General features: G+C 35.7%; 1 protein-coding gene and 1 pseudogene across 3 annotated transcripts in view; both read right to left on the bottom strand.

Annotated features, from left to right (window-relative positions):
* The window catches only part of Fam184a (family with sequence similarity 184 member A), a 132,096-nt gene that overhangs the window by 24,921 nt on the left and 79,197 nt on the right, over positions 1-27,978 (bottom strand). For all 3 annotated transcript variants that reach the window (XM_026394081.2, XM_077802095.1, XM_077802096.1), the window contains one exon: positions 4,250-4,462. In XM_026394081.2, coding sequence (XP_026249866.2) covers positions 4,250-4,462 — 213 coding nt within the window. The remainder of the gene's footprint in view (positions 1-4,249; positions 4,463-27,978) is intronic.
* On the bottom strand, positions 576-1,685 carry LOC113186596 (cytokine receptor-like factor 3; annotated as a pseudogene).

Here is a 27,978-nt window from a genome sequence, read left to right as displayed (position 1 = left end):
ACATGGCCTTGGATGCTGAAAGAGATTTAATAAAATGTTACATTAACCAACTTTAAGAAGTACAGTGGAAGGGCACAGGACTTTGTTATCCTCCCAGATATTTAAAGCTGATTTATTTTATTGTAATTTGCTATTTTTATTAATAGTATGATTAAAAACAAAATTCACTGAATTATGGTTTTTGTCCACACCATTCAAACTCTCTTCTGGCTAAAATATTGCAAAGTGAATCCAGTAGACACTTGTCATTTCCCATGGCCTGAAAGATTAATTTAACTTTAAAACAATAGCAACAACATGAAAATAGTTAACAACCTAACTGGGTTGAGGACAGAGATAGTAAACCAAGCCAAGCATCCAAAACTTTAAAACACATGAATACTTTCCATCCAGGATAAAAAGTAAAAAAAAAAAAAAAAAAAAAAAAAAAAAATGAGCATCCAAAGTAAAGAGAACCACAAGACTGATCAAGCAACCAATCAAAAACCACTTGTCCATAATTTGAGCTAATAGTTCGGAGCTTGAAGTTTTCGCCTTCATTATTATCAGTAGTTCCCAGAGTCACATCTTCGATGTCAAATGTGACAGTGGATCAGGAGGCAACTGCAGGCAACTGAAACTGCACCATTGATACTAATGCATGTAGCCTGATCTCGCTGCAGAGTTATATCTGTTCTGCTCCTCTGCACATACTCCTATACCATCTCTTCTGTCTGGCTGTCGCACAGTTTCAACTCTGAATGTTAATGTCTGCCCACAGATATAGGTTGGAGTGCTGGAGTAGAGTATACCTGAGGATTCAGAATCATTCCAGAGTGCTATATTTCTTCGACTGCTCAGGTGATATCCCTCAAAGCCAGTTGTCTGCTCATGAGGCACCAACGTAGAATGACCTATTTGGGGGATGCTCCATGGACTCCACTCATGTTGGACATCTTCTCAGGTGCAGACTCTGAACTGATAATCAACTTTGGGGTCTATGTGCAATATTATGAATTCAGTTTCAGAATCTACATATATATCTTCAAAATGTTTTGAAGAGCATTTTCAGAACTGAAGCCTGTAATCTTAGTCTGCGAAATCGTCATGCACCTTACGCCATCATTCTATGATGCCTTCAGGTTTCTCTATTAGTTTTTCTATTTGCACTGGTGGGAGAGATGCTACTGTTCCATGCTTCAAAATGTTATCTTTAATATGTTAAGAATTGAATCATCCAACTAAGCAGATAAACAAGGCACATAAACCAGTAAAGGCACTTCTGTAAGTTCTCCAGTTGTCTGTGTGAGACCTTTGTGGTGAAGCTCCAGTTTCTCATTCTGCTCTTCTATACCACCAAGAACGGCAATCTCACCTTCTTACACTAAGTCCTCTGCCGTGTTAACTCCATGTCAGCTTCTGGCAGTCATCTAGTGGCTTAATGGTGTTTTGTTCAATGGTGTCCACCTCTTGCAAAAGAGTCACCAATCCTTCATTGAGGAGCTTCCCAAAGGTTCCCTTTAAATCATTAAAATGTGGTTTGAGGACATCCCTTGTCTGTGATGCACTCTCTTTGACTTGTCTCTGCACCTCCTGCTGCCCCTCCAGCAGGTGACTCAACTCAGGCCTGTAGTTCTGCATGGCCTCCACGTTCTTGTGGCCTTCTGCAGCAGCAGCTCTGGCTCCATTTCCCTGGTCCCTCTCATCAGGCACGTGGCAGGCGTCTGCAGGAGCACATATCGGAGTGTGCCCTGCACTGGCTTGAGGCCCAGCACCGCCTCGGCCTCGCTTGTAGCTGTTTTTTTTTTTTTTTTTTTTCACTCAATCTTTGCTCCTACATTTGTGTGAAGAAGCAAAATCTCCTGGGAGAAAGTAGATAGGATAGTAAACTAAAGACTTCCATGTGATTACTTTAAAGATCCTAGCCAGAAAGAACAGACCACAATAAGTGGCATAAGAGAAAAACTATGCCATAGGAAAAAGAAGAGCTCAGAGTATTTCAAACTTAAGAGACTGAACTGTTCGAAAGGGTTTGTTTGTTTTACCATAATTTATAAAATGAAGCAATCCTACAAAAGATTATAACAAGGCTGCATTTCTCTAACCATTGCCCTAAAATACTATTTTTCAAAATTAGCAATTGACTACTTATGTTGTCTTAGAATATTTTATTTCTGAAAAATAAAGCATGGTTTCTTTTTAATTTTTTTTGTTTTAGTTATAATTGGACACTTTACCTTTATTATTTAAAAAAATATTTATTTTGTTGTAGATGAACACACAGTATCTTTATTTCTATGTGGTGCTAGGGATCGAACCCAGTGCCTTACACATATGAGGCAAGCACTTTACCACTGAGCTACAGCCCCAGCCCCACCTTTATTTTTTATTTTTAATGTGGTGCTGAGGATCGAACCCAGCATCCCATGCACATGGTAGGTGAGAATTCTACTGCTGAGCCACAACCACAGCCCTGGGTTTCTTTTAATATAGGTAAAATAAAGGATTTATGCTACTTAGGTAGTTTGCCTATCTAACGAATACAATAAAATCGTAGGTTCTAATTTTCTTTGAGAAAGGATTCAAGTTAAGTGATAAAAGACTGTGTGAAATTAAATTACTGATATGAGAACTCTTATGTTATTCTAGTTTACAAGCGGTATCCAATGAATAGACTGTTTGCAATCAGGCATAATTTTTTTTAAAAAGGAACTTCCTTGACTTTCTGGACAAAATCCATAGACCACAAACAAGTTAACTTTTTTTTTTTTTTTTTTTAGAAATAAGTTCTTTTTGTGAGCAACCTCTTTTTGTAACATATCATTTCTTAAAATAGTGCTTGTGGGCTGGGGCTGTAGCTCAGTGTCACAGCACTTGCCTTGCATGTGTGAGGCATTGGGTTCGATCCTCAGCACCACATAAAAATAAACAAAATAAAAGCATGCTGTCCATATACATCTACAAAAAAAATTTTAAAAAGTAGTGCTTGTATCTGTCAAAAAATTAAGAAACAATCTATCTAAACTCTATTCTTCTGTCAAATCTTTGTCTTCATTAAAATAAGGTCCTTGAAAGAAATTGAAAAACATAGTGTTAGGAAATTAAATTAAAACAAGTTAGACTAAGACTATTTCAAACTAATATTTTAACACAAAACTGAGTAGTGGATACATGAAGATTCAGACATGTAATATGATTAATATAATAATGTATCAACTTGATTTAAATCCCTTCTGTCTGAGTTGTTGGTGTCACACTACTTTTCATAGAACCTTTGGATAAAAATAAGGAAATTATAATATTTTGAAATGTTTCCAATTTCTCTATTTATGAATTTTTTTGTACATGGGGAAAAAAGGAATGTGAAGATAAACTGGGTGGGATAAAAAACATAAATCCTTTGGATACCCTTATTTTTTGTAGACATAAGACAAAAATTAAAAATTTGAGGGAAGACTATTACAAATACAAAGAGTACTAAATGATTAGAATTGTTATATTTAGCAGAACCATGCTAAAAAGGTTAATTGAATTTATTTCTTCTTTAGCTTTTTAAAAAATCACAATATATAACAAAGTAGAGAGTGTATGAGTTTTAGCATTATGATCACAAACAAATAAAATGTTGGCCCCAATCTAGTCTAGTGTAGTGTTTGATTAGTGTATATGTTTAATCATTCTGATAATCATAGGAAGTCACATCCTGGAAAATTTATTTATTTCTTTTTTCTTTTTTTTATTATTAGTTGTTCAAAACATTACAAAGCTCTTAACATATCATATTTCATACATTTGATTCAAGCAGATTATGAACTCCCATTTTTACCCGGTATACATATTGCAGATTCACATCAGTTTTACAGCCACTTTTTTACATACTGCCATACTAGTGTCTGTTGTATTCTGCTGCCCTTCCTATCCTCTACTATCCCCCCTCCTCTCCCCTCCCCTCCCCTCCCATCTTCTCTCTCTACCCCATCTACTGTAATTCATTTCTCTCTGTTGTTTTTTTTCCCCTTTCCCCTCACTTCCTTTTATATGTAATTTTGTATAACAATGAGAGTCTCCTTCCTTTACCATGCAATTTCCCTTCTCTCTTTCTTTCCCTCCCCCCTCTTGACCCTGTTTAATGGTGATCTTCTTCTCATGCTCTTCCTCCCCATTGGAAAATTTATTTAAATAAAAATAATACATAATGCCTTGGGGCAAAAAAAAATTCTTAAGAATTTGAAGGTTAATTATGTTTGAACATATGTCATATTAAACTTACTCTTTGTTCCTTTTCCTTTTCTTCTTCCATGGTTTGAAATGCGAGAACATGCGCTTCTTTTAAGGATTTATGCCTCTGCTGATGTTGTTCCTCTAATTCTTCAAGCTCTTGGGTAAGTCTTTGTCGTTCTTGTGTAAACTGGGCTTGCAGTTGTTGCAAAGAAGTTTGAGACTGGGAAAGCTGAATTTCCAGATTCTGTTTCAGCAGAGAAATCTACACCACAGAATGGCATACAATGAAGAATAAATACAAGGCATATCTCACACATTGCTAATCTCATTTCCTTTCATTGCTGAAAGCATTTCAAAAACATTTTATAAAATAATTCTCTTAAGTTTAAAATGCTTTATAGTAAAATCTAATCCTGAGCTATCTTCATTTAAAATTCTATTTTCAGTAGATGTCTTGTTTGTAAACTATCTAAGGAACATGATAGCCTATATTTAGAAATTTAATGAACACCCCTGCTGCAACATAATAAAAATTAGTAATATGAAATAACATATTTATAAGGTCATGGTCATTTCAAGGAGATAATATGAAAAGTTAAGTGCAATTATTTGTGAAGAAGTAAAGTAAAATAGTTAAGCTTTATGGACTGAGCTAAAATCCTAGCTCTGTCATGTGTTTGCATCTACACCTCACCACTGTGTTAGAACTGTGTTACTACAGAGTCATCTAGAACAGCTCCTGAAGCCAGGCACAGTGGTGCATGCCTGTAATCCCAGCAGCTCTGGAGGCTGAGGAGGAGGACTACAAGTTCTAAGCCAACCTCAGCAACTCAGCAATGCCCTAAGCAATTTAGTGAGACCCTATCTCAAAATAAAAAATAAAAAGGGCTGGTGCTTCTGACATAAACAATTCAATAAATAAGCTAAAATTGTTTGAGAATTAAAGACCTACTCCTTAAAAGATTTGTCAGCTTATAATTTAGAATCATTGTTTTAAACATTGTTTTGAATTTCATTTTTGAAATTTTTGCATTTTGATTTAATTCAAATGATTTGCAAGCCTTTAAGCTTTTTTAAAAAAACAATCACAAACATGCCAGGCATAGTCACACAGTCCCTTGGGAGGTTGAGGCAAGAGGATCATAATTTGAGACCATCCTCAGCAAGTTAGCAAGACTCTGTCTTAAAAAAAGAAAAAAAGTAGGGGCCAGGGTAGGCTGTGGATGTAGCTCAGTGCCAGTGCCAGGGCAGTTCAATCCCTAGTATCATAACAAACAAACATCCCTTAATCCTAGAATTATATTTTTACATTAACATCAGGTGCTTTTGTTTCACTATGGAAAACTGATTTGTTACTCCTTTTGAAAACAAACATCAGTCCTAATATGTTAGCATTGTTTGGAAGTTTTAATATACTTAAAATGAAATATTTTTAAGAATAAAAATCATATATGTATATATTGTACATATTCATATATGCATTTGATGAAACCATGTAATTTGATCTATTTATATTCTCATGTAAGACTACTAAACTTGAAACAATGTAACTCAACCATACTCTAAAAGTCTGAGAACAAGAATTTAGGGGAACCAGATAAAAAGCCATAAGTTCCATAAATATCTTAAGACATCCTATGTGTTTATGTATAGTAAAGCTGTTTCCATGGCCAAGAAAGCCAAGGAAAGAGGAAACTTTAAAGTGAGTTTGTATAATGGGAAAGACCTTCCTTTCATTGCCAGATGGCAGATGTAAGTTACCTCACATATCTTACAAGAAAAGGCAGAGAAAGGGTCGGGTCTCACCAGAAATGCAAAGCAAGAAAGGAGGAAAGAAAACCCACTGGAACTGGAAATGCCAAAGGCAAGTGGCTGTCTTCCTTTAAATCAGCAGGAAACAGTCATAGACTGCAGTGAGCTTAGGTGGATCATTAGGAAGGGTTTTGGATAAAATTATAAATCAGGATTAATTGTAAAAGTTAGCATATGCTTTTATGGAAACAGTCAAGCACTGGTGAGAAATGATACAACTGGCATAGATATTCAATGTTATAATTTTATTTCCAAAGAAGTGACTGTATCTGTTCAAAGTTTAGGAATTCTACTCATTAATTTCTATGCAAATATAAGATTTCAGAGGTTATTTTATGTTTAGAGCCAAGAGGGAATTGCAAGGCTGTGAATCTAGGTAATGCAACTCCCCATTCCTCTCAATGGCTCCAGAACCCATGGTTTAGAGTCTGAAATGAGTCCTACAAATGTGAAAATAACATGAGAATGCACAGCTGCATTTAAGGCCATACTTATAGAGTAAGAATTATTCCATGTGACTTCTCACCATTTTATGCAAGGATAATCAGGATGAAAAAAATATTAAGGACATCCTAGAGAAAATAAAATATAATGATCATATAAAAATTATAGAATTATATAAAATACAATAAAAAGAGAAGAGGCAACAAAAATGTTTTTGAATGCTGATGTGTGAATAGTAGAGCAATTCTCTTCCCAGCCAGCTGGTTCTTGAAGTAGAAAAAGCAACTCTATCCATTCTCTTCCCAAGTTCAGTATTAGTCATTTCCAGGTGTGCAACCCATGGTGATGCCTAGTTATCTCTAGTAAGAACTGGTTAGAGTATATGTGGGAAAGGTGGGAAAAGTGTTCATTTTATGTGAGATTATGGTTGATGTTCTCAAAGATATTTATCAGCACGTGACTAAGTGGGGACTAAAATAGACCTAGCATTCTGCTCTCCAAGTGTCTGCCCTGGTACAGATAGTGTCCACCCCAAAAGAATTGGCATAATTTTCTTTTTTGCACACAAGCACCATTTGGGCAGGCAATGAATCTGAATCCTACCCTCTAATTGAGTGTGCACTTAGGTCAGTTAGGAAGTCAACCATTTCACAGCATGTACATATTTTGTTTTCTGCAATATCTACTTTAAAAGTTCACTGAGTCAATAATCTTCCATTGTGTCACTTTGACTATAATAGTGTCAAATTGTGTTAATCTGACTACAATATTTAAGAAAAAACTTTTGAAGAAATATGACATTAAAATGAATGAATGAAATATCACAGTAACATATAATAGCCATGCATTTAAAATCTAACCAGTTTTAAACTTCTCCAGTTAAAATATGCTTAAATATTTTACTGTATTATAATATACTTTACCTTGAAAGAACTCCAAAATAATAATTTCCAACTTAGGATGTATAATTAGTCTTTAAATCTATACTCAAGAAAATAATATAAGCTATATGCAGAAGACATTATCATGCAGTTTAATATTTAAATATACTTATTTTTGTATTCTTAATTTTGAAAAGCATACCAAAATAATAAGGCAATCTAAAATTTTTTAATTCATGCTCACGACAGAAATGTGAATGATATGCAGAAAGCCTAAATCATGCAATGAAGCATCAAAACTCATTTATCTTTAATAAATAAATTAGTAGAATCACAATACATAAATCAGCCTTTATTCAGCATAAAAATTACATGGCATTTTAAAAGACAATGAGTAAAGCAATGTAAAATGATCTAATATTTTATAGCTATAATTTAAGCAGCTGGGTTTAATACATTTTATGGAAGTACATATTAATATAAAACTTCTTTAATTCAAAACAACCAAGAACAAAGATTTAACTTTCCATCAAAAGATTTGGGCAATAATCTAGATTAGTACTTTCATTGTAGAATTATACGATACATAGAAAGGCATTTGTTAATTAATAAGAAGTAGTAGATGCTTTGAATTGTATAATATATTCAAATTAGGTAGATCATTTCTACACATTTGTTACAGCTTCAAAATTTTAATATTCTTATCCATTTTAAATAAATAAAACATAATCTTTATTTCAGAAAAAAATTAGCTCTTATTTTTTAAACTCTTACCACAGCAATTTAGATATAAATTATGTAATATTTTCTACTGATTAATAAATATCAGATATTTTTCACATTTAAAACTACACTGGCAGTAACTGCCCCCTTCTGACTTCTACCACTTAAATACTATTATCTTTCTTAAAATCAAGTGTTGCTGTCTCTTCGAAAATATAGTACAGAAGACAGAATTCTGTAAAATTGTTACAATAAAATAATTAGAATTTAAAATATATGGATACTTTTTAAAAAAAAAGAGAGACAAGGGTTAACTCACAAGGGTTCTGTACCTCAGTACGGTACTTGTAGAACGCCCTCAAAATAAAACTGAAACATCAAATCTGAAGTACTGGATATGTAGAATGTTAACATGGGAAGTTGTTATTAATTTTGTACATTTAATCTACAACCTTTGGTTTTTAAAAATTAACTATTAGGTATATATGACAGCAGAATACATTTTGATTCATTGTACACTACAATGTTTGTTTTTTGATGCAATGTTGGTGGCCCCCTACAAATCAGTCTTACAGCAGAAAATCAAAGAATACAAAAAGTATACAATTTGTTCTAAAAAATAAAGTATGTCTTAAGGTAATATCTGTATTCTGTGTTCTCAAACCTGGCGTATCAGGTTTAATAAACACAGTTGCTAGACTCTGACCCCTTGAGATTATGATTTAATCTGCAATTGGGGCCAGGCAGTGCAGCATATTTTTATTCCTAATTACAAAAGTAAAAAGCATTTATTGTGGGAAAAACTAAAAAATATGGAAGTATATAAAATAAGAAGTAAAGTCTCTTCATTCCCATTCCTTGTCCCAATCCCAAGAGGAAATGAGTTATAACACTTGTTATGTATCTCTGTAGATTTTAACTCCTGGTGTCTGCCTTGATAAAACTGCCTGGTTTCTTTTGCTGCATCATGTGTAAACTAATAGATGATTTCACTAAATGTAGAGACTGTATCTACCACAATCTGACAAAATATTGGCTCTGTCTTCTACACAGAAGTTTCTTGGTGGTCATGGGGCATACTTCAACAAGATCGGCATTTATTGTCCAAAGCAGAGGAAACAGATACCTCTAGAGCTGCTGATGGTGGCAGACCTTCCATCTGTATCAGAGAAGTAAATATGACTTCAGATGTGAAGTCATGAAGGTCCTGACCTGCAGGTGTAAATAGAGTGGTTCTCACAGAGCCAATTCTGTGTAGCTTCCTCAAAATTAGTATGATCAAGGATTATTTAATGATATTTGGTGATTTTCCTTTAGGAAGGCCAGTGAATTTATGCTTGTAGTTTTTCCTCTTCCTTACAATAACATTCATAGGGTACACATGGTATGTAGATATGCCCCATTTTGCTTAATTGTTATTTTGGAGACAAAGTTTATGTTACCCAAGCTGGCCTGAATTTACAGAAATGGGCCACCATGCCTGGCTACCCCTTACCCATTATTTTGAATGACTATACACATTTCTTATGGCAATTACTGTTCCTTGTCTCTCCCCTTTTCTTTCTTTCTAGTTAAATGAACTTTCGAGTTTGTTATGGGATTAAATGGAAATCCCCATCTTAAAAAAGGTTAAGTACCTCCCTTTAGTAAAATAACTAGGATAAAATTGTCCTTATTAATTTAGGCATTAATATTTAGTTAGATGCTTTCAAATATATACATTAACACAGAAATTGCCAACCTAGGCTTAGTAGAGGATATGGTAATACACAAAAGAATATTAATACATCAATGACTTATGTAAATGCTCATGTGTAACACTTAAAGGTGCTTAAATACTTCAATTCCTTTTAAACCTCTAATTTGCTATTACTGAAGAATCTACTTAAGAAAAATAAGTTTGCAAAATAATCATTCTGAAAAAAAATTTGGTTCAAAAAATTTATAATTTTTGTTTTTTTAAAGACTTGTAAACTGAATTTATCAATTAAGAACCACAATAATGCTTCATAATTTCCTAGAGATACTTGTAGAATGTGTTACCAATCACATTCTCATTCAGAACTAAAACTATTTAGAAAGCATCTATAAAGAAGAGATGTATGTATCAATAATCACTTGCTTAAAAAGATGACATATGTAGAAAAAAACCTTTTGCCAGGTGCTTAACTTTTACATGGGAGGCTGGATAGACATAGCGTGCAGAGAGGGTAGGTTATTCTCTAGATTTGAAGATTAGACTTCACAGGACATCTCTAGACTTGAAGCTTTGATCTCTCCAGGAAAGGATTGGTAAACTAGAGCCTGTTTCATAAATTAAGTTGTACCGGAACACAGTCATACCAACAGGTTGATACATAATCTGTGAGTGTTTCATGCTACAACTGCAGTCAAGTAGCGACCCACAGAGCCACAAGTATTTACCATTTGGTCTTCTACAGAAAAGTATACTGAGTCCACTGCTCTAGGATATCAAGAAAAGTATTCAAAGATAACTCTGTTATTTTAAAGGACAAGTTAAATGTGGGTTTGGTATGAAAATAAAACTTTTTTGTTTTTTTTTGGTGAACTGAAGGTTTCAGTGTGTGAAAATGTATTTCTGTTAGTAATTATAAAATTATGTAAACTACGTTCTAAACCTCATGAGCCTTCATAACTTCCTGATCCTTTTAAATAAAAAGTGCACTAACACCACTTTTTTTAAAAAAAAGATTAACAAAAATAAATAAATATTTATATTCATTTCCATATTTATGATAATCCACTAGTTAATAGTTTAAAAAATATTGCTATATCTTTCAAAGTTAACATTAAAGAATGAATTTTATGTTTGAGAGCTAAGATCTTGTTTGACTTTATTACTAAATTGTGTTTTTAATACAATGTGGTAGATGTATGTACATACATAAATGAGTGGCTGAAAGTTAAAAGCAATTAGTATCCATATAACAAAGCATTTTCTATTGAATTCCAAATTTTTACTTAAGTTAAAGCTTTAAAGCAGTGATGTCATTTATGCAAAATCAAAAGTGCAACATGCCCTTGTGTATAAATTGTAAGTGCCGCTCACTTACATTGTTGATAGATTTATGCAAAGCTTCACCCAGAGAATGCCGCTATGAAGAAAAGATCACAGGAATAAAGGGAAACATTCAGAAATCAACTAAGCGAAAGAAAGTGGAATAAAAAGGGAGAGTAAAACACAGAACATTAATTATAATACGTTCAAGAAAAAAATAAGCTGAAAACAGTTCTGAGAGAGAAGTTAGACAAAAAGAATTTTAAGACACATTCTAAATTATCTACAGTTTCTTAAACTGTATGATTGATTGTGGGGCTGGCGGACTTACCTATGCAAAATATTAAAGGCTAAAACATGCAAACCAGAATTCAGTTTAAAAGATGATGGTTACTGAAGAACCTAGAAAGGCTATTATTGCTGTGAATTCTTCCCAGACATTTAAAATCTGACCACTGAAAGCATTACACCAAGCACGACTAGAGATTCAGGAAGGATTTCTCCAGGGAGAAACAAGAAGAATCACAATACTAACCTGAATGACTATTTTGGGGCCAGAAATAAACATGAGATAATCATTAAAAATGTGAAGATTTAATAATAATCTGCTTTTGTACTTGAGAGGAATAGAAGTTGAGATGCTTTTATATATTTTTATTCATTTTCTAAGCGATATTTGGCAAAATTATTTCCATTTCTTCAGAAGCTCATTGAAATTTTAAGTGATAAATCATTGGAAAAAGCAATATCTTTTTCCCTTCAAATATAGCGAGAAATGTGATTTCATTTTCAATTGCTCACTTGTTTACTTTTACAAAATACAAAGTGTTTCCAAAATACAAAGTAATATTTTTTGATTTATCTGACTAATTTAAATTTAAAAGTTCCTTTAAAGGCTGGGGATGTAGCTTATTGGTAGAGTGCTTGACTAGCACACACAAGGCCCTGGGTTTGACCCCAGCACACATAAAAAAAATTTCTGTAAAATGGTAGTTTTTACTCTGAACACATCAAATTTTCAGATAGACTATAATTATTATTTTTTACATATTCCTTAAGGCATCACAAACTGAAGATAACTTTTACATGGAAAATAACTTTTGCTAATAGTTTAGTTTAACATATTTCAGGGTATAGTTTACTAGAGTTAAAAAAATAAGGTGAGAAAAAGATACTTCCTATTTGATTACACAGTTTATCAACTATCTTATTATTTTGTTAGTTACATTAATTTTCTTTATACTTAAACACTCATTTGTATAATAATAAGAAATTTAATCTTTCCAGACTTGATAAAACTTAAGAAAATTGGAGGGATCTTCAGCTGTAATATTTTTTACCTCTTTGTATTTCTCAGAATCAATGTTCTAGAACTAGAAGTCAATCTAAAAAGTGTGTTATTATGAGGTAGATTTTATTTTTCATTCTTATGTAGGTATGATGTAGGTATGATGCTAAGTTATGATCTCAGGGGTCAGCTTACATAAAGACACTACCACAGTGTTGTTGGGCAGCAATGTTACTACAATTGGTTAATATAAAAGTGAAGTGAGATTTGTGTTTTTATTTAATAATATTAGATTACTACTATATTTCAGAAAATATCATAAGTGCTGAGTGAGATAAAGAGCCAGGTAAAACAAACAACAAACATATAACCCAAAATAAATATGATAAATGATATGAAAAATTATAAATATGACTTTTTTATTTTTTAATTTTAGGTGGGCCAAATATCTTTATTTTATTTTTACGTGGTACTGAGGATCGGACCCAGTGCCTTGTGCATGCTAGGCGAGCACGCTACCACTGAGCTGCCAACTATGATAGAAAATAACTGGAGATAATATTGGGTTGGTAGTAAAGAAAAACCTTTTGGAAGAAGTCACATTGAAACTAGGTGTCCCTGCAGAAGCAGACAGGAGAAAACCTTGGGAATGAGTGTTTTAGGCAAACAGTTCAGCTAGGACAAAGACCCCAAGTAGGCAGTGAGCTGGGCATGAAGAGGGGAGCATGTCTGTGAAGTGCAGTTCAAGTGGTACAATGGAGGACTAAGAGCCTGACCAAGTAGTTGCCCTGAGGATCATCAGCAGGGTAAACAGCATGACCTGACTAACATAAAAGTGAAACTGGGGAGAAAGGGGAGGAAGGCCACTGTAACAGTGGCTTGGACTAGAGTTTACTAGAGAAGAAGGAAGAAGATAGAACTGGGGTATATTTGGAGGTAGAATAAAGAGGATTGAGACGTTACATGTAAAACAAAGCAAAGAGAAATAAGACATTACTCTTTAAGTTTTATTTTGAACAACAAACAGTGCCAATAAATTAAGATGCTGGGAGAGTGGGTGGGGGTGAAAATCAATATTTCTGAGTCAGACATGCTAAGTTTGAGATGCCAATTTGTCATCCAAGTGAATTTGACTTGAGGGAAGAGGTCATGCCTAGAGATTTAACTTGCAAGTCATTGACACAGACAGTATTTAAATCATAAGACTAGTTGAGATCCCAAGTGTTATAGACTATTTGTGTCTCCCACCCCCCAAACTCATATGTTGAAACCCTAAAATCTAACATGATGGCATCAGGAAGTAGGGTCTGGTAGATTTTTCAATCATGAGGGCAGAGCCTTCCAGAGTGGGCTTAGTGCCCTTAGAAAGAGCCCCAGAGGATTCCTGCAGTCCTTCACATACCATGTGAGAACACACTGAGAAGATGGCTGTCAAGGAATCAAGAAGTGATCCTTCCCCAGACACTAAATCTGTTAGTCTCATGAACTTTGTCTTCCCAGCTTCCAGAACTATGAGAAACAAATTTATATTTAAAGCAACCCAGACTATTATTACAGCCCAAGCTTAGACAGGAAATTTATACTAAGAGATAAGGGTGCTACTCTAACACTGAAAATGTGGAAAAGGCTTAGAACTTGGTAATAAGAGGAGAAACAGTTTTTAGCTGCATGCTAGGAAAAAACCTACTTTGATATGAGCAAATCTTTAAAAGTGATTCTGGTAAGGGCTCAAAAAGTAAAGAGGGTAAATACAGAAAAAGCCTTAATCTTTCTAGAGAATACCTGAGAATCCTGAGAAAATTGTTGGTAGAAATATGTATTGTGAAGGTCATTCTGATAAATTCTCAGAAATAAAGAACATGGTATTGAAAACTGAGGAAAGAGAATCCTTGTTATAAAGAGGCAAAGAAGTTGGCTAAATTGTGCTCATGTACTAGAGTCTTATAACTTAAAGTGAAGAAATTGGATATTTAGCTGAAGCAATTTCTAAGCAAAGTTCTAAAGGTCTTGGTTGGCTCCTTTATGGAAAAATGCAAGGGGAAAGGAATGACTGGGCACCATGTAATCCTGGTGACTCAGGAGGCTGAGGTAGGAGGATTGCAATTTCCCAATTAGCCTGAGTAATTTAGTGACACCCTAAGCAACTTGGCAAGGCTCTGTCTTTTATTTTTTAAAATATTTTTTTAGTTGTAGTTGGACATAATACCTTTATTTTATTTATTTTTATGTGGTGCTGAGGATTGAACCCAGTGCCTCGCACGTGCTAGGTGAGCACTCTACCACTGAGCCACAACCCCAGCCCCAAGACTCTGTCTTAAAGTAAAAAACTGAGGGCTGGGAATGTGGCTCAGTGGTTAAGCACCCCTGAGTTCAATTCCTGGTTCCAAAAGAAAAAAGAAATTAGCATGTAAAGATTTGGAAAACTCTCAGCTTATCCACATCACAAAAATAAGAGTGTATTTAGAAGAGCAACTGTTTAATAAAGAGATTAGTGTAGGTGTGAATCATGGGCCTGATGAGTTACCTCAGCAGACACTACTCTTTGGGAAAAAAATAAAGATGATGACAGACCCTGAGGGTGGTTCAGAGATCAGCAGGGCTGCATCCTTGGTTTCAAAAGAAGGGATCACTGCCTCATTTTCAACAGACCAGACAATTTCCAAAAAGCTGTGGGGGAGAAACTATCCAAGGACATGGGGTGGGATCACCTGAAGCCTTGGGGACTTAACTGCTGTTTGGCAGTTACAGGGGCAGAAGTGCCAAATCTAGTGTGTTCAAAAGGCAGGATTCCAGCCCAGTGTGACAGAAGGTAGGACTTCCCCTCCAGTGAGCCTTGAAGGCAGAGTATTAAGCCAAAAGATTATTTTCAAGCCTTAAGATCTCATGAAGTCAGCCTTGTAGTTTGGACTTATTTGGGATTCATTACTCCTTTCTTTCCTATTTATCCCTTTTGGAACAGAATATCTATCCTGCTCCTGTCCCATCATTGTATTTTGGGAACACAAACTTCCTTGGTGCTACATAGTTTGGATACTGAACATCCCCCAAAGGCCAATGTGTTAAAGGATTGGTCTTAGCTTGGTATTCTTGAGAGATGGTAGTCCCTTTGGGAGGTGGGACCCAGTGGGACATCATGGGGGTGTGTCCTTAAATAGGATCATTTTTGCATATGAGATTTTAGTTTATTCAATATTCCTTTGAGCTGACATTTATAGTTTTAGGTTTAAACTAAAATAGATTACTATAGTCTGGGTGGCTTAAACAACAAATACTTATTTCACACAGTCTAGGAGGCTACGAAGTCCAAGTTCAAGATGCCCACAGATTTGGTATCTGGTGGGTTCCTACTCCCTGGTTCATATATAGCTGCCCTATTATTGTATCTTCATGTGATAAAAGGGCCAGGGGAACACTTCTAGTTCTCTTTGTAAGGTTCCCCTTCATGACCTAGTCAACTATCAAAGGCTCTTCTTCCTAATCACCATTAAATAGGGGGTTAGGTTTGAACATATGGATTGGTGGGGGACATAGACATTCAATCTGGTCCAATATATTCATGTCCTTCTCATATGCAAAACATGGTTATTACATGTTATTATCTCCAGAAGACTTAACCTTATTCCAGCATAAACCCTAAAGTCTAAAATCTAAATATCATTTAAATCAGATAATGAGTGAGCTGAGACAAATGTTTCCAGTTACAAACCTATAAAATCAAGTGTGTTAGCCTTCCATCACTGGAACAAACTACTTTAGATAATTAACTTATAAAAACAAAAAGTTTATTTTGCCTCTCAATTTTAGAGGTTCCAGTCCATGACCAGATAGACCTATTGCTTTTAGGCCTCTGGTGGAGATACTGGTTGGCAATAGCTGGGACTGTGTGGTAGAGAAAAACTCCTGGCCAGGAAACTAAGCAGCAAGATCTGTGTTAACCAAAACTGATGCCCTATATAATAGCCAATTTGTTTTAAAGCTTTTTAAGTTTGTTGTTAATTTTTGAGTGAGCGAAAGGGCTTCAAGAGATTTTTCTTCAACTGACTGAGAGCACTCAGAGATTCCAACATAGAAAACTTACTAAATTTATTTCAGGATTTCTATTCTTGAAGGATGAATATAATCAGAATTTCAGATAAGTAAGAAGAAAAATTGAAAATAATTTTAAAGCTATTAAACTTAATGTTGGTCTATAAATATTGAAATCCACTAAATTATAACCTTTTGAGGACAGAAAACCTATCCTCATGCTTTGCATCCCAAATACATAAGTAGGAGCCTGACACTGAGTAAATGATCAATAAATGCTTACTAAAGACTAAGTGAATCATGTGGACCTAAAACATCCAGTTAGATTGCACTGCTCTATTTTACTACTCTCCTTTCCCACAATTAACAGAAGCAACAGAAAAAATTCTAGATAACTAAAAAGAAATGTTATTTAGGAAAAAGAAATGGATATATGTGTGTGTGTGTGGGGCGGGGAGACATACACACAGAGAGACACAGAGAGAAAGAGAAAAAAAAATCCTGTTGGCAAAAGTCAACAGATTCTAAGACCTAGAAATGTAACCTCTGGGAAATGAATACTGAGTACACTACATATACTAAATGGTTGTCTGGAATATATAAATCTGAACACAGAAAGGTTACCAAGTGGGAAGCAACATTCACTAATGACTCCAATTTTGTCCTTCTCTAACCTGTTCTCCAAACTGTAGTTTTGAAAGGACAGTATTTGAATATTTCACACTCCTGCTTAAAACCTCTTGACTGTTCTTCATTGCTCTTTGGATAAAGTCCGAAATCTCTAAAAAGGCAAACAAAGCCCCAGACCATCTGACCCTGCCTGCCTTCCCACCACTCAGCTCTCTACTCTGGAGAACAAAGGTGTTGCCTGGGCTGCCTGAGGGCCTTCACATACACTGTCTCCTCTGCTCAAAATGTGCTTTTCCTCTCCTCTTGTCCTGATTTTTTTCCTTTTAGGCCTCAGATAAATAATCCTGCATTCAGAGAAGCCTTCCCCCAATTCTCATGCTAGGTCAGGTCTTCACATTACACATGTTCATATGTTAGGAGCCACAGCAAAAATATTGATACAGGCACCTTTGGGTTTAGTGACTCCCAGCCAGCAATTCACATTCATATGGTAATTGGACTCCTGCTGTTTATCTAGGCCCGTTTTGGGACTCAGGTTACTCATGTCACTCTTGTAATGGGAGAGTTCCCATTGGTTGGGAAAGGATGGTAGGAGGGTGTTCCGGGGGAAGTGGAGCCCCCCCCCCCAGGTAGAACACACACGTGGTGGACCCACTTGTTAGGGGACGCACACGGCCTCTCACAAAATAAAACTTTGTCTCAGTTTGACTGGCTTGTGTTTTTGTGCCCAACCGGGTTGCAAGATTGCAAGCCCGCGTGCACTGACAGCCCAGCAGGGAAGCGCTCAGCAGGGGTGCGGCAGGCAGTGCACTGACAGCCCAGCAGGGAAGCGCTCAGCAGGGGTGCAGCAGGCAGTGCTCGGCGATAGCAGCGGCAGGAACGGGGCTCAGCTAGCCCGCTCGACCCGCGGCCGGCGAGCCGCCTGCGGCATTCATATACCACAGTTGAAATTTAACAGCTGTTTTCCTTTCTAGACCTTGAGCACCAAGAAGGCAAAGACCACTCTGACCCCACAGTACTGACTGGTCTGACATAGTGCCTAGCATACCAAGAGGCACTCAATTTTTAATAAACAGATAAATGCATGAAAAGAAGATTAGAAGCAATTCCTACCCTAGATTTCAGGACTGACTTCGTTCATTCCTTCGTTCCTTCCTTCATTCCTTCCTTCCTCCCTCCTTCCTTCCTTCCTGCATCAGGGATTGAACCCAGGGACACTTAACCCCTGGGCCATATTCCCAAGCATCCCCCTCTCCTGCCTTTTTAAAAATTTTGAGACAGAGCCTTGTTAAGTTGCTAAGGCTGGCTTTGAACTTATGATCTTCCAACCTCAGCCTTCTGAACTGCTGGGATTACATGCAGATGCCACAGTGCCCAGCCTCAACACAGGGATTTAAAAACAAAAACAAAGACAAAAAGACAAACAAATATGGGGTGATGGACCAAGACTAAAATTGCTTAAAAAGCCTGGAGCTTGTCACAAAGACCTCTAAAGTGAGACTGAAATTTGTTAGTGGGAAATGAGGTACTCTGGGGACTAGTTATACTTACCAGAATCACCATACTACTGTATTATCAAAGGTGTTCCATTGTTATGGGGCTAAATTTAAAGCACAACTAATGCTTTATACATAGACGATATGCCACGGGAATATATATGCATGACTTTCATAATTATTGCTTAATTTTCATCAATTCTAGTTTGAATAAAAGATAAATAAATTAAAATTCTCATTACTGACAAAAGATGTGTTATTTGTTAAACTTCTTACTTCCTTGAGACAATATTGATACACTGCAATGCAAATAAAATTTTAAAGCTTAAAAAAATTCCTAATTCATTTTTTAGCATGTAATACCATAGTTTCTTAATTTTTAACATTTTTCTAATGTTAATTTCAAGTATACTAATACTTAGAGGAAAGCAATTAACAAATCTAAGATTTAGAAATAAGATTTCACAGCTCTAATAATTCTCCTAAAGCAAAAAATAAAAATTTATGTACCATTGTTCAATATTTAAACTAAAATAGTGAAGAAGATATGAATGAATAAAATTTAGGTGGAAAAAAGCTACTGTGTCAGGTAATTCTCTTTTTTAGTAGTTGTTTAGTTGTCAATGGACTGTTATTTATTTATTCATTTACATATAATGCTGAGAATTGAACCCAGTGCCTCACACGTGCTAGGCAAGCACTCTACCACTGAGCCACAACCCCAGCCCTTGTGTCAGGTTATTCTTAACATTTTTCTCAGAGACTCAGTCTAAGCTTCACAATTATAGATTGATTGAAACCTTGCATGCAAAATAATTTCTTTTTAGTATCTTATATGATGTAGGAATGAATTAAGCTGATTGATTATTATTACTGCTCTAATGTATTTCTTGAGTGTGATCATGGGCACCAGCACCTGGGAAGGCATGTCCTGCATCACAGAAAAGCCACATGTTCAGTCCTCATTAGCTGACTGCCTGTATTTTAAAGCTAGTTATATAGATTTTGAAGTTCCATCTCTTAAATGTACCAATTTAAGAACTGAACAATTCTAAAAAGGGAGGAGGCTTTGGCATGGAAAATTAAAAATTAATAATGAAATACTTTCAGATTGATTCAGAAAGCTGTTTAGCATCTTCAAAGAAAAAAAAGATTCAGGAGGAAGAATACAAACCACGTTAAGTCTAGTGAAAGAGGATATAACGTAGCTGAAATAATGACATTTTTTTTTCACTGAAGATAAATTAAGGACACACTTTCACATTTACTAAGGAAAATACTACAAATTAACTTTGAGCAAGGAACTGAAGTAGAAATGAGGAAGAATAATGGATTTGGGATAGGTTTTGGTAGACCAATTCCACTCCACATTTTCTTTTTAGTTTTTTATTTGTTCTTTTTAGTTCTATTTAGTTCTTTTTACAGTATAATGTATTTTAACATATCATACATACATGGAGTATAACTTTCCATTTTTGAGGTTGTCACTTCACATTTTCTGAGAGAGTGAAATTAAGTCTTATCAGCTATTGGCTTTTCATCCCCCAGCAACAAGTGATCTCCTTCTACCTTTTTTGCCTCTATTGCCTTTGACTTCCCTTTCCCTTCCTCCAGTCATCTCTTCTTAGAGCTCAAGTGAAACCCTACATAGTTTTTTGCTCTCCCAATTCTAGGCACAGAAGATTAAAAATCTTCTTGCTCAGCTTCTGTTCCTCAGGGTACTGACCAAGACCTCTGACTATTGGGAAGAGATGACTATTCCAGGTCCCTTATGTCAAATTCTGCTTCCTTTTATACTTCCATGAAAAGGTAATGCTTCTGGGCTGGGGATGCAGCTCAGTGAGAAAGTGCTTACCAGCATACCCAAGGTCTGGATTTAATCCCTGGAAGAGAGAGAGGAAAAGAAAGGGAGTACTTTTTCTTGTTTAAAAACTTAAGCACTTAAGAAAAGGTGTCTAAAAACCGAGGAATTGTTTTTCTTATATGCGCAAATACTATTTCTAAAGAGCAAGGATATTTTCATTGCCAACATAAACAAAGAGAAGGAACAGCAGAATGAGTACTGAGCTCTAAGTCCAAACCAACCCCACAGTTTCAGGATCTGGATAGTTTAGATTGGAATTATCTAATAAAAATATCATTGAGAGCCACAAATGTGAGTCATGTGTGCAATTTTAAATTTTTAGTAGTCACATGAAAAAAAAAGTAAAAAAAGAAGGTAGAATTACTTTAGTCATGGTATTTAACCTAATATGTTCAAGAATTACCTTTTAAGCATGTAACTGTACAAAAATACTAGCAAAACATTCATTTTTTTGACAATTTTGTGATACATAGTATGTTTTACACTTAGATCTGATGAGCTTTATTTCAAGTGCTATATAGCCACTGTGGCAAGTACCTACCATACTATGCAGCACTGGTATAGAAATCACAAAGCAGTCAGCAATAAACCCTAATAAAAACAGGGTTTTAACTGCTCCTGATGAAGAGCATTTACTTTGATGCTCCATTTCTTAGCGTAGTCATTGCTCTTTCCTACTGACTGTAAAAAATTCTAAAAATATTGGTCATTATAAAATCAATACAACTAAAATGCAGCTTCCCACTCCCTCTCCCCACCCCAAATAAGTAGCTGATCTTAAATTATGGACTCCTCTTCAGTGCCCTGGCTAAATCCCAAGTCAACTTTAACATTTTCTTCTCTTTTACCAAAGTATACCATTTAATTGTGTGCGATTTTTCTTTAAGGTTTCTCTTCCATTTTCAATGACATGTTTAAGTCAAGTTTTTTTTTTTCTTTTTTTTTTTTTTTATTGGTCGTTCATAACATTACATAGTTCTTAATACATCATATTACACGGTTTGATTCAAGTGGATTATGAACTCCCGCTTTTACCCCGTATACAAATTGCTGTATCACATCAGTTACCCTTCCATTGATTGACATATTGCCTTTCTAGTGTCTGATGTATTCTGCTGTCTGTCCTATTGTCTACTATCCCCCCTCCCCTCCCCTCCCCTCCCCTCCCCTTTTCTCTCTCTACCCCTTCTACTGTAAATCATGTCTTCCATTTGTATTCTCTTGACTTACCCTTCCTTACCTCTTATATGACATTTTGTATAACCCTGAGGATCGCCTTCCATTTCCATGCAATTTCCCTTCTCACTCCCTTTCCCTCCCACCTCTCATCCCTGTTTACTGTAAATATTCTTCTCAAGCTCTTCGTCCCTACCCTGTCCTTGTTTACACCCCTTATATCAAAGGAGTCATTTGGTATTTGTTTTTTAAAGATTGACTAGCTTCACTTAGCATAATCTGCTCTAATGCCATCCATTTCCCTCCAAATTCTATAATTTTGTCATTTTTTAATGCAGAGTAATACTCCATAGTGTATAAATGCCACATTTTTTTTATCCATTCATCTATTGAAGGGCATCTAGGCTGGTTCCACAGTCTTGCTATCGTGAATTGAGCTGCTATGAACATCGATGTAGCAGTGTCCCTGTAGCATGCTCTTGTTAGGGCTTTAGGGAATAGACCGAGAAGGGGAATAGCTGGGTCAAATGGTGGTTCCATTCCCAGCTTTCCGAGAAATCTCCATACTGCTTTCCAAATTGGCTGCACCAATTTGCAGTCCCACCAGCAATGAACAAGAGTGCCCTTTTCCCCGCATCCTCTCCAGCACTTATTGTTGTTTGACTTCCTAATGGCTGCCAGTCTTACTGGAGTGAGATGGTATCTTAGGGTAGTTTTGATTTGCATTTCTCTGACTGCTAGCGATGGTGAGCATTTTTTCATGTACTTGTTGATTGATTGTATGTCCTCCTCTGAGAAGTGTCTGTTCAGGTCCTTGGCCCATTTATTGATTGGGTTATTTGTTATCTTATTGTCTAATTTTTTGAGTTCTTTGTATATTCTGGTTATTAGGGCTCTATCTGAAGTGTGTGGAGTAAAGATTTGTTCCCAGGATGTAGGCTCCCTATTTATCTCTCTTATTGTTTCTTTTGCTGAGAAAAAACTTTTTAGTTTGAGTAAGTCCCATTTGTTGATTCTATTTGTTAACTCTAGCGCTATGGGTGTCCTATTGAGGAATTTGGAGCCCGATCCCACAGCGTGTAGATCATAACCAACTTTTTCTTCTATCAGATGCCGTGTCTCTGATTTAATATCAAGCTCCTTGATCCATTTTGAGTTAACTTTTGTGCACGGCGAGAGATAGGGATTCAGATTCATTTTGGTGCAAATGGATTTCCAGTTTTCCCAGCACCATTTGTTGAAGATGCTATCCTTCCTCCATTGCATGCTTTTAGCCCCTTTATCAAAAATAAGATAGTTGTAGTTTTGTGGATTGGTTACTGTGTCCTCTATTCTGTACCATTAAGTCAAGTTTTAACTGGGCAGAATTATTTGTACTTCATGTATTCAATGATTTCTTCTTTGGTTCCTGTGCCTCAGTTTCGGTTCACTCTGTTCAATACCTGTGAAGTGCTAACTTACTAAACGCCTGGCACAGTTTTAGCTGCTGGGGATAAACAGTGAACAACACAAAGGTCCAGGTCTCAGTAAACGTAAGAATCAATGCAATGCTGTGTAGTAATAAATGTTTTGAAGAAACACAAAGCAGAATAAGGGGCAAAGGGTAATAATGCAGGCTGCTATTTTAAAGAAAGTGGTCAAGGAAAAATTTTTGAGGAGTTAAAACGTTGAGTAACCAATTGAACAAAATAAAGGGGAAAAAAACACAAAGATAGGGAAAATGGGTTCCATGTGGAGGGACTGGCAGGTGCAAAGACTTCAAGATGGATTAGGCTTGTAGGGGGGTGTGTTCCAAGAATTTCAAGCAGTCCAGGATGGCTGTAAAAAGAGGAAAAGAGGAAAAAGGAAAGTGATAGGAGATCATGTTAACAACACAGCCAGAGACCAAATTGTGAGGGTCTCAGAGGCCATGGTAAGCGTGTAGGTTGTAATCTAAAGGTGACAGGGAGTCCCTGGAGAGTTTGGACCAGATAAATACATAAGCAGTACTTTGCTGTAGGAGATCCAAAGAGAGTTATAGTTGCAGTAAAGAGAGCAGTATAAGGGGCTTGGGATATAAGGTGGGATTGTGGAGGAACTGGTAAGCAGTGGGCAGGTTTTGGATGTGTTTTGAAAGTAGAGCAGTAGGGAGTGCTGTGGACTGGCTGCACAATGTCAGAAAGAGAGAATTGTCAGACATGGCTGAGTGGCAAATGGATGGTAGTGTCTAGGCGGAGGAGTTTGGCTTTGGTGGAGAGGTGTGGAGGGATGATGTGCATTCAAGAATTCTATTTCATGTTGGCAAGGATGTGGGGGAAAAGGCACACTCATATATTGCTGGTGGGACTGAAAATTGGTGCAACCAATTTGGAAATCAGTATCGAGATTCCTCAGAAAACTTGGAATGGAACCATCATTTGACCCAGCTATCCCACTCCTCAGCATATACCCAAAGGACTTAAAATCAGCATACTACAGGGACACAGCCACATCAATGTTTATATAAGCTCAATTCACAATAGCTAAGCTATGAAACCAACCTAGGTTCCCTTCAACAACTGAATGTATAAAGAAAATATGTTACATATACATGATGGAATATTACTCAGCCATAAAGAAGAATGAAATTATGGCACTTGCCAGAAAATGGATGGAGCTGGAGACTGTCATGCTAAGAAAAATAAGCCAATCTCCAAAAAACAAAGGTCGAATGTGCTCTCTGATTTGTGGATGTTTACTCACAATAGGATGGGGGAGATATCTAAAGTATCTAAAACTGACTCTAAACTAAAGCACAGAATGAAAATAATAGCTTTTGGAAAATTCTACAAAATAAAAAAATATCTGATGCAAGGAAAGTGAAAATTTTATGTTCCTCTATGCCCATTTTTAGATAGGTAGATGAAAAGGCTGAGATGTGTCAAAATTAATTCTTAAAAGTTTAAATACATATCAAAGACAAATTTGAAGAAATCAGGGAAGAAATAAAAATGAGAATAATGATACAACATATCAAAACCTCTGGGATACTATAAGGTGATTTGAAGAGGAAAGTTCATATCACTGAAAGGCCAGGCACGGCGGGGCACACCTGTAACCCCAGTGGCTCAAAAGGCTAAGGCAGGAGGATAGGATCAAAGCCAGCTTCAGCAACTCAAGTGAGGCCCTAAGCAACTTAATGAGACCCTGTCTCTAAATAAAAATACAAAAAGAGCTGGGATGTGGCTCAGTGGTTGAACACCCCTGGGTTCAATCACGGGTTTAAACAAAACAAAGACTAGAAAGCAAAATCAATAGAACAAGAAAATAAAATCAGACCTGAACACAATGAAATTGAGATTAAAAAAAACCAAAAAGGCAATGAAAGAAAACTTGTATACAAAATTGGTAAACCCTTATCCAAGCTAAAAAAAGAGAAAAACTCAAACTGTTAAATTCCATGATGAAAATGGAAATATCCCCAGACACTACAGAAATACAGAGGATAATTGGAAACTATTTTGAAAAATTAAACTCCAATAAGCTAGAAAATCTTGATGATATTGACAAATTCACGCATATATAGATAGATAGATCTACCTATCTATCTCTCTCTATATATGACCTACCTAAATTGAACCAGGAGGATATTAAAATTTAAGCAGATCAATTTCTAGAAATGAAACCGAAGAAGCCATCAAAAGCCTACCAACACAGAAAAGTACAGGACTGACTGAATTCCCAGCTAAGTTCTACCAGGCCTATAAAGAAGAACTAGCACCAATCCTCCTCAAATTAGTCCATGAAATAGAAAATGAGGGAATTCTTCCAAACTCATTCAAAGACACATCAAGAAAAGAAAACTTCAGACCAATATCCCTGATGAATATAGATGCAAAAATTCTTAATAAAATACTGGCAAATCACACATTAAAAAATAGTGCATGATCAAGTGGGGTTCATCCCAGGGATGCAAGGTTGGTTCAACATACAGAAATCAGAAAATGTAGTACATCACATAAATAGACTCAAAGACAAGAACACATCATCTCAATAGATGCAGAAAAAGCATTTGACAAAATATGCATCAATTCATGTTTACAATACTGGAAAAACTAGGAATAGAAGGAACATACCTCAACATTGTAAAGGCTATATGACAAACCCAAGGCCAACATCATTCTAAATGGAGAAAAACTGAAAGCATTCCCTTTAAAAACAGGAACAAGAAAATTATGCCCACTTTCCCAACTTCTATTCCACTTAATCCTTGAAACTCTAGCCAGAGAAATTATGCAAAATAAAAAAACAAAGGGATACAAAAAGGAAAAGAAGAGCTCAAAGTATCTGTTTGCCAATGACATGATTCTTCTATATTTAGAAGGCCAAAAAAATCTCTTACCAGTAAACTCTTAGAACTCATAAATGAATTCAGCAAAGTAGCAGTATACAAAATTAACACCCATAAATCAATTGTGTTCCTATACTCCAATGATGAATCAGCCAAAAGAGTAACTAGGAAAAAAATACTTAAGAATCAATCTTAACAAAACAGAAGAAAGACCTCTATAATGACTAACTACAGAACACTGAAGAAAAAAATTGAGAGGAAGACTTAGAAGATGGAAAGACCTACACTGCTCTTGGATAAGGAGAATCAATACTGTTAAAATGGCCATACTACCAAAAGCACTCAGCAGATTCAATGCAATTCCCTTCATATTCCAATGATGTTCTTCATTGAAATAGAAAAAGCAGTCATCTAATTCATTTGAAAAAATAATTTGGCCCAGAATAGCCAAAGCAATCCTTAGCCAGAAGAGTGAAGCAGGAGGCCTCACGAAACCAGATCTTAAATTATATTAGAGAGCCATAGTAACAGAAGCAGCATGAAAACAGACATGTAGACCAATGGTACAGAATTGGAGAAACAGAGACACACTCACATAAACACAGTTATCTTATACTAAACAGAAGTGCCCAAAACATTCATTGGTAAAAAGATAGTCTCTTCAACAAATGTTTCTAGGAAAACTGGAAATCGATATGTAGCAAAATGAAATTACACCCCTATCTCTCACCCTGCACAAAAATCAACTCTAAGTGGATCAAAGACCTAGGAATTAGACCAGAAACCCTGCACCTACTAAAAGAAAAGGTAAGCCCAACACTTCAAAATATTGGCAGAAATTGACTTTCTGTACAAGACTTCTAAAGCACAAGAGATAAGATTTAAAATCAATAAATGGGATGGCATGAAACTAAAAAGCTTCTTCTAGGCAAAAGAAACAATCAAGAGTGAGGAGAGAACCTACAGAATGGGAGAAAATCTTTGCCACCTGTACCTCAGATAGGGTGTTAATTTCTAGGATATACAAAATACTCAAAAAGCATAACACCAAAAATACAAATAGCCCAATAAATGAATGGGAGGAACTGAAGAGACCCTTCTCAAAAGAAGTATGAATGGTCAACAAATATATGAAAAATGTTCAACATCTCTAGCAATTAGAGAAATACACATTAAAACTACACTGAAATTTCATTTCACTCTAGTCTGAATGGCAATTATCAAGAATACAAGTAACAACAAATGTTGATGAGGATGTGGGGGAAAAGGAACACTCATATATTGTTGGTGGGACTGCAAATTGGTGCAACCACCCTGGAAAACATTATGGAGATTCCTCAAAAAACCAGGAATGAAACTACAATTTGATCCAGTTATCCCACTCCTTGGCATATATCCAAAGGACTTAAAATCAGCATACAACAGTGACATAGCCATAAACATCAATGTTTATGGTAGCACAGTTCACAATAGCTAAGCTATGGAACCAACCTAGATGCCTATCAGCAGATGAATGTATAAAGAAACTGTGATATGTATGTATGTATGTGTGTGTGTGTGTGTATATATACATATATATATATATACACACACATATAAATATGTATGTTTATACATATGTATGTATATATAATGAAATTTTACTCAGCCATAAAGAAGAACGATTTTATGACATTTGCTAATAAATGGATGGATCTGGAGAATGTCATGCTAAGTGTAATAAACCAATCTCAAAGAATCACAGGTCAAATATTTTCGCTGATATGTGGAAGCTAAACCATAATGAAGAGGAGAGGGGAGAGAAATTCAGTAGATTAGACAAAGGGGAACAAAAAGAAGGGGCAGATAGGAATAGGAAAGACAGTGGAATAAATCTAATATAATTTTCTTATCTACACATATGAAAATACCTAAGTGAATCCCACCACTGTGCCCACCCACAAGAATGGGATCCTAATTAGAATAAGATATATCCTATGCTTGTATATCTTATCAGAATGGATTTTACTGTTATACATAGCTAAAAGAACTAATAAAAACATTTAAATTCATATCAAAACAAGTTATTTCATGTTTTCCTTTGCTCTAAAGAGGATGAAATACAGGTATG

This window comes from Urocitellus parryii, chromosome 8 (genome assembly GCF_045843805.1).
Source record: "Urocitellus parryii isolate mUroPar1 chromosome 8, mUroPar1.hap1, whole genome shotgun sequence".
Taxonomy (NCBI): Eukaryota; Metazoa; Chordata; class Mammalia; order Rodentia; family Sciuridae; genus Urocitellus; species Urocitellus parryii.
Note: the sequence above shows the minus strand (reverse complement) of the source record. Positions and strands in the feature narration are given on the sequence as shown.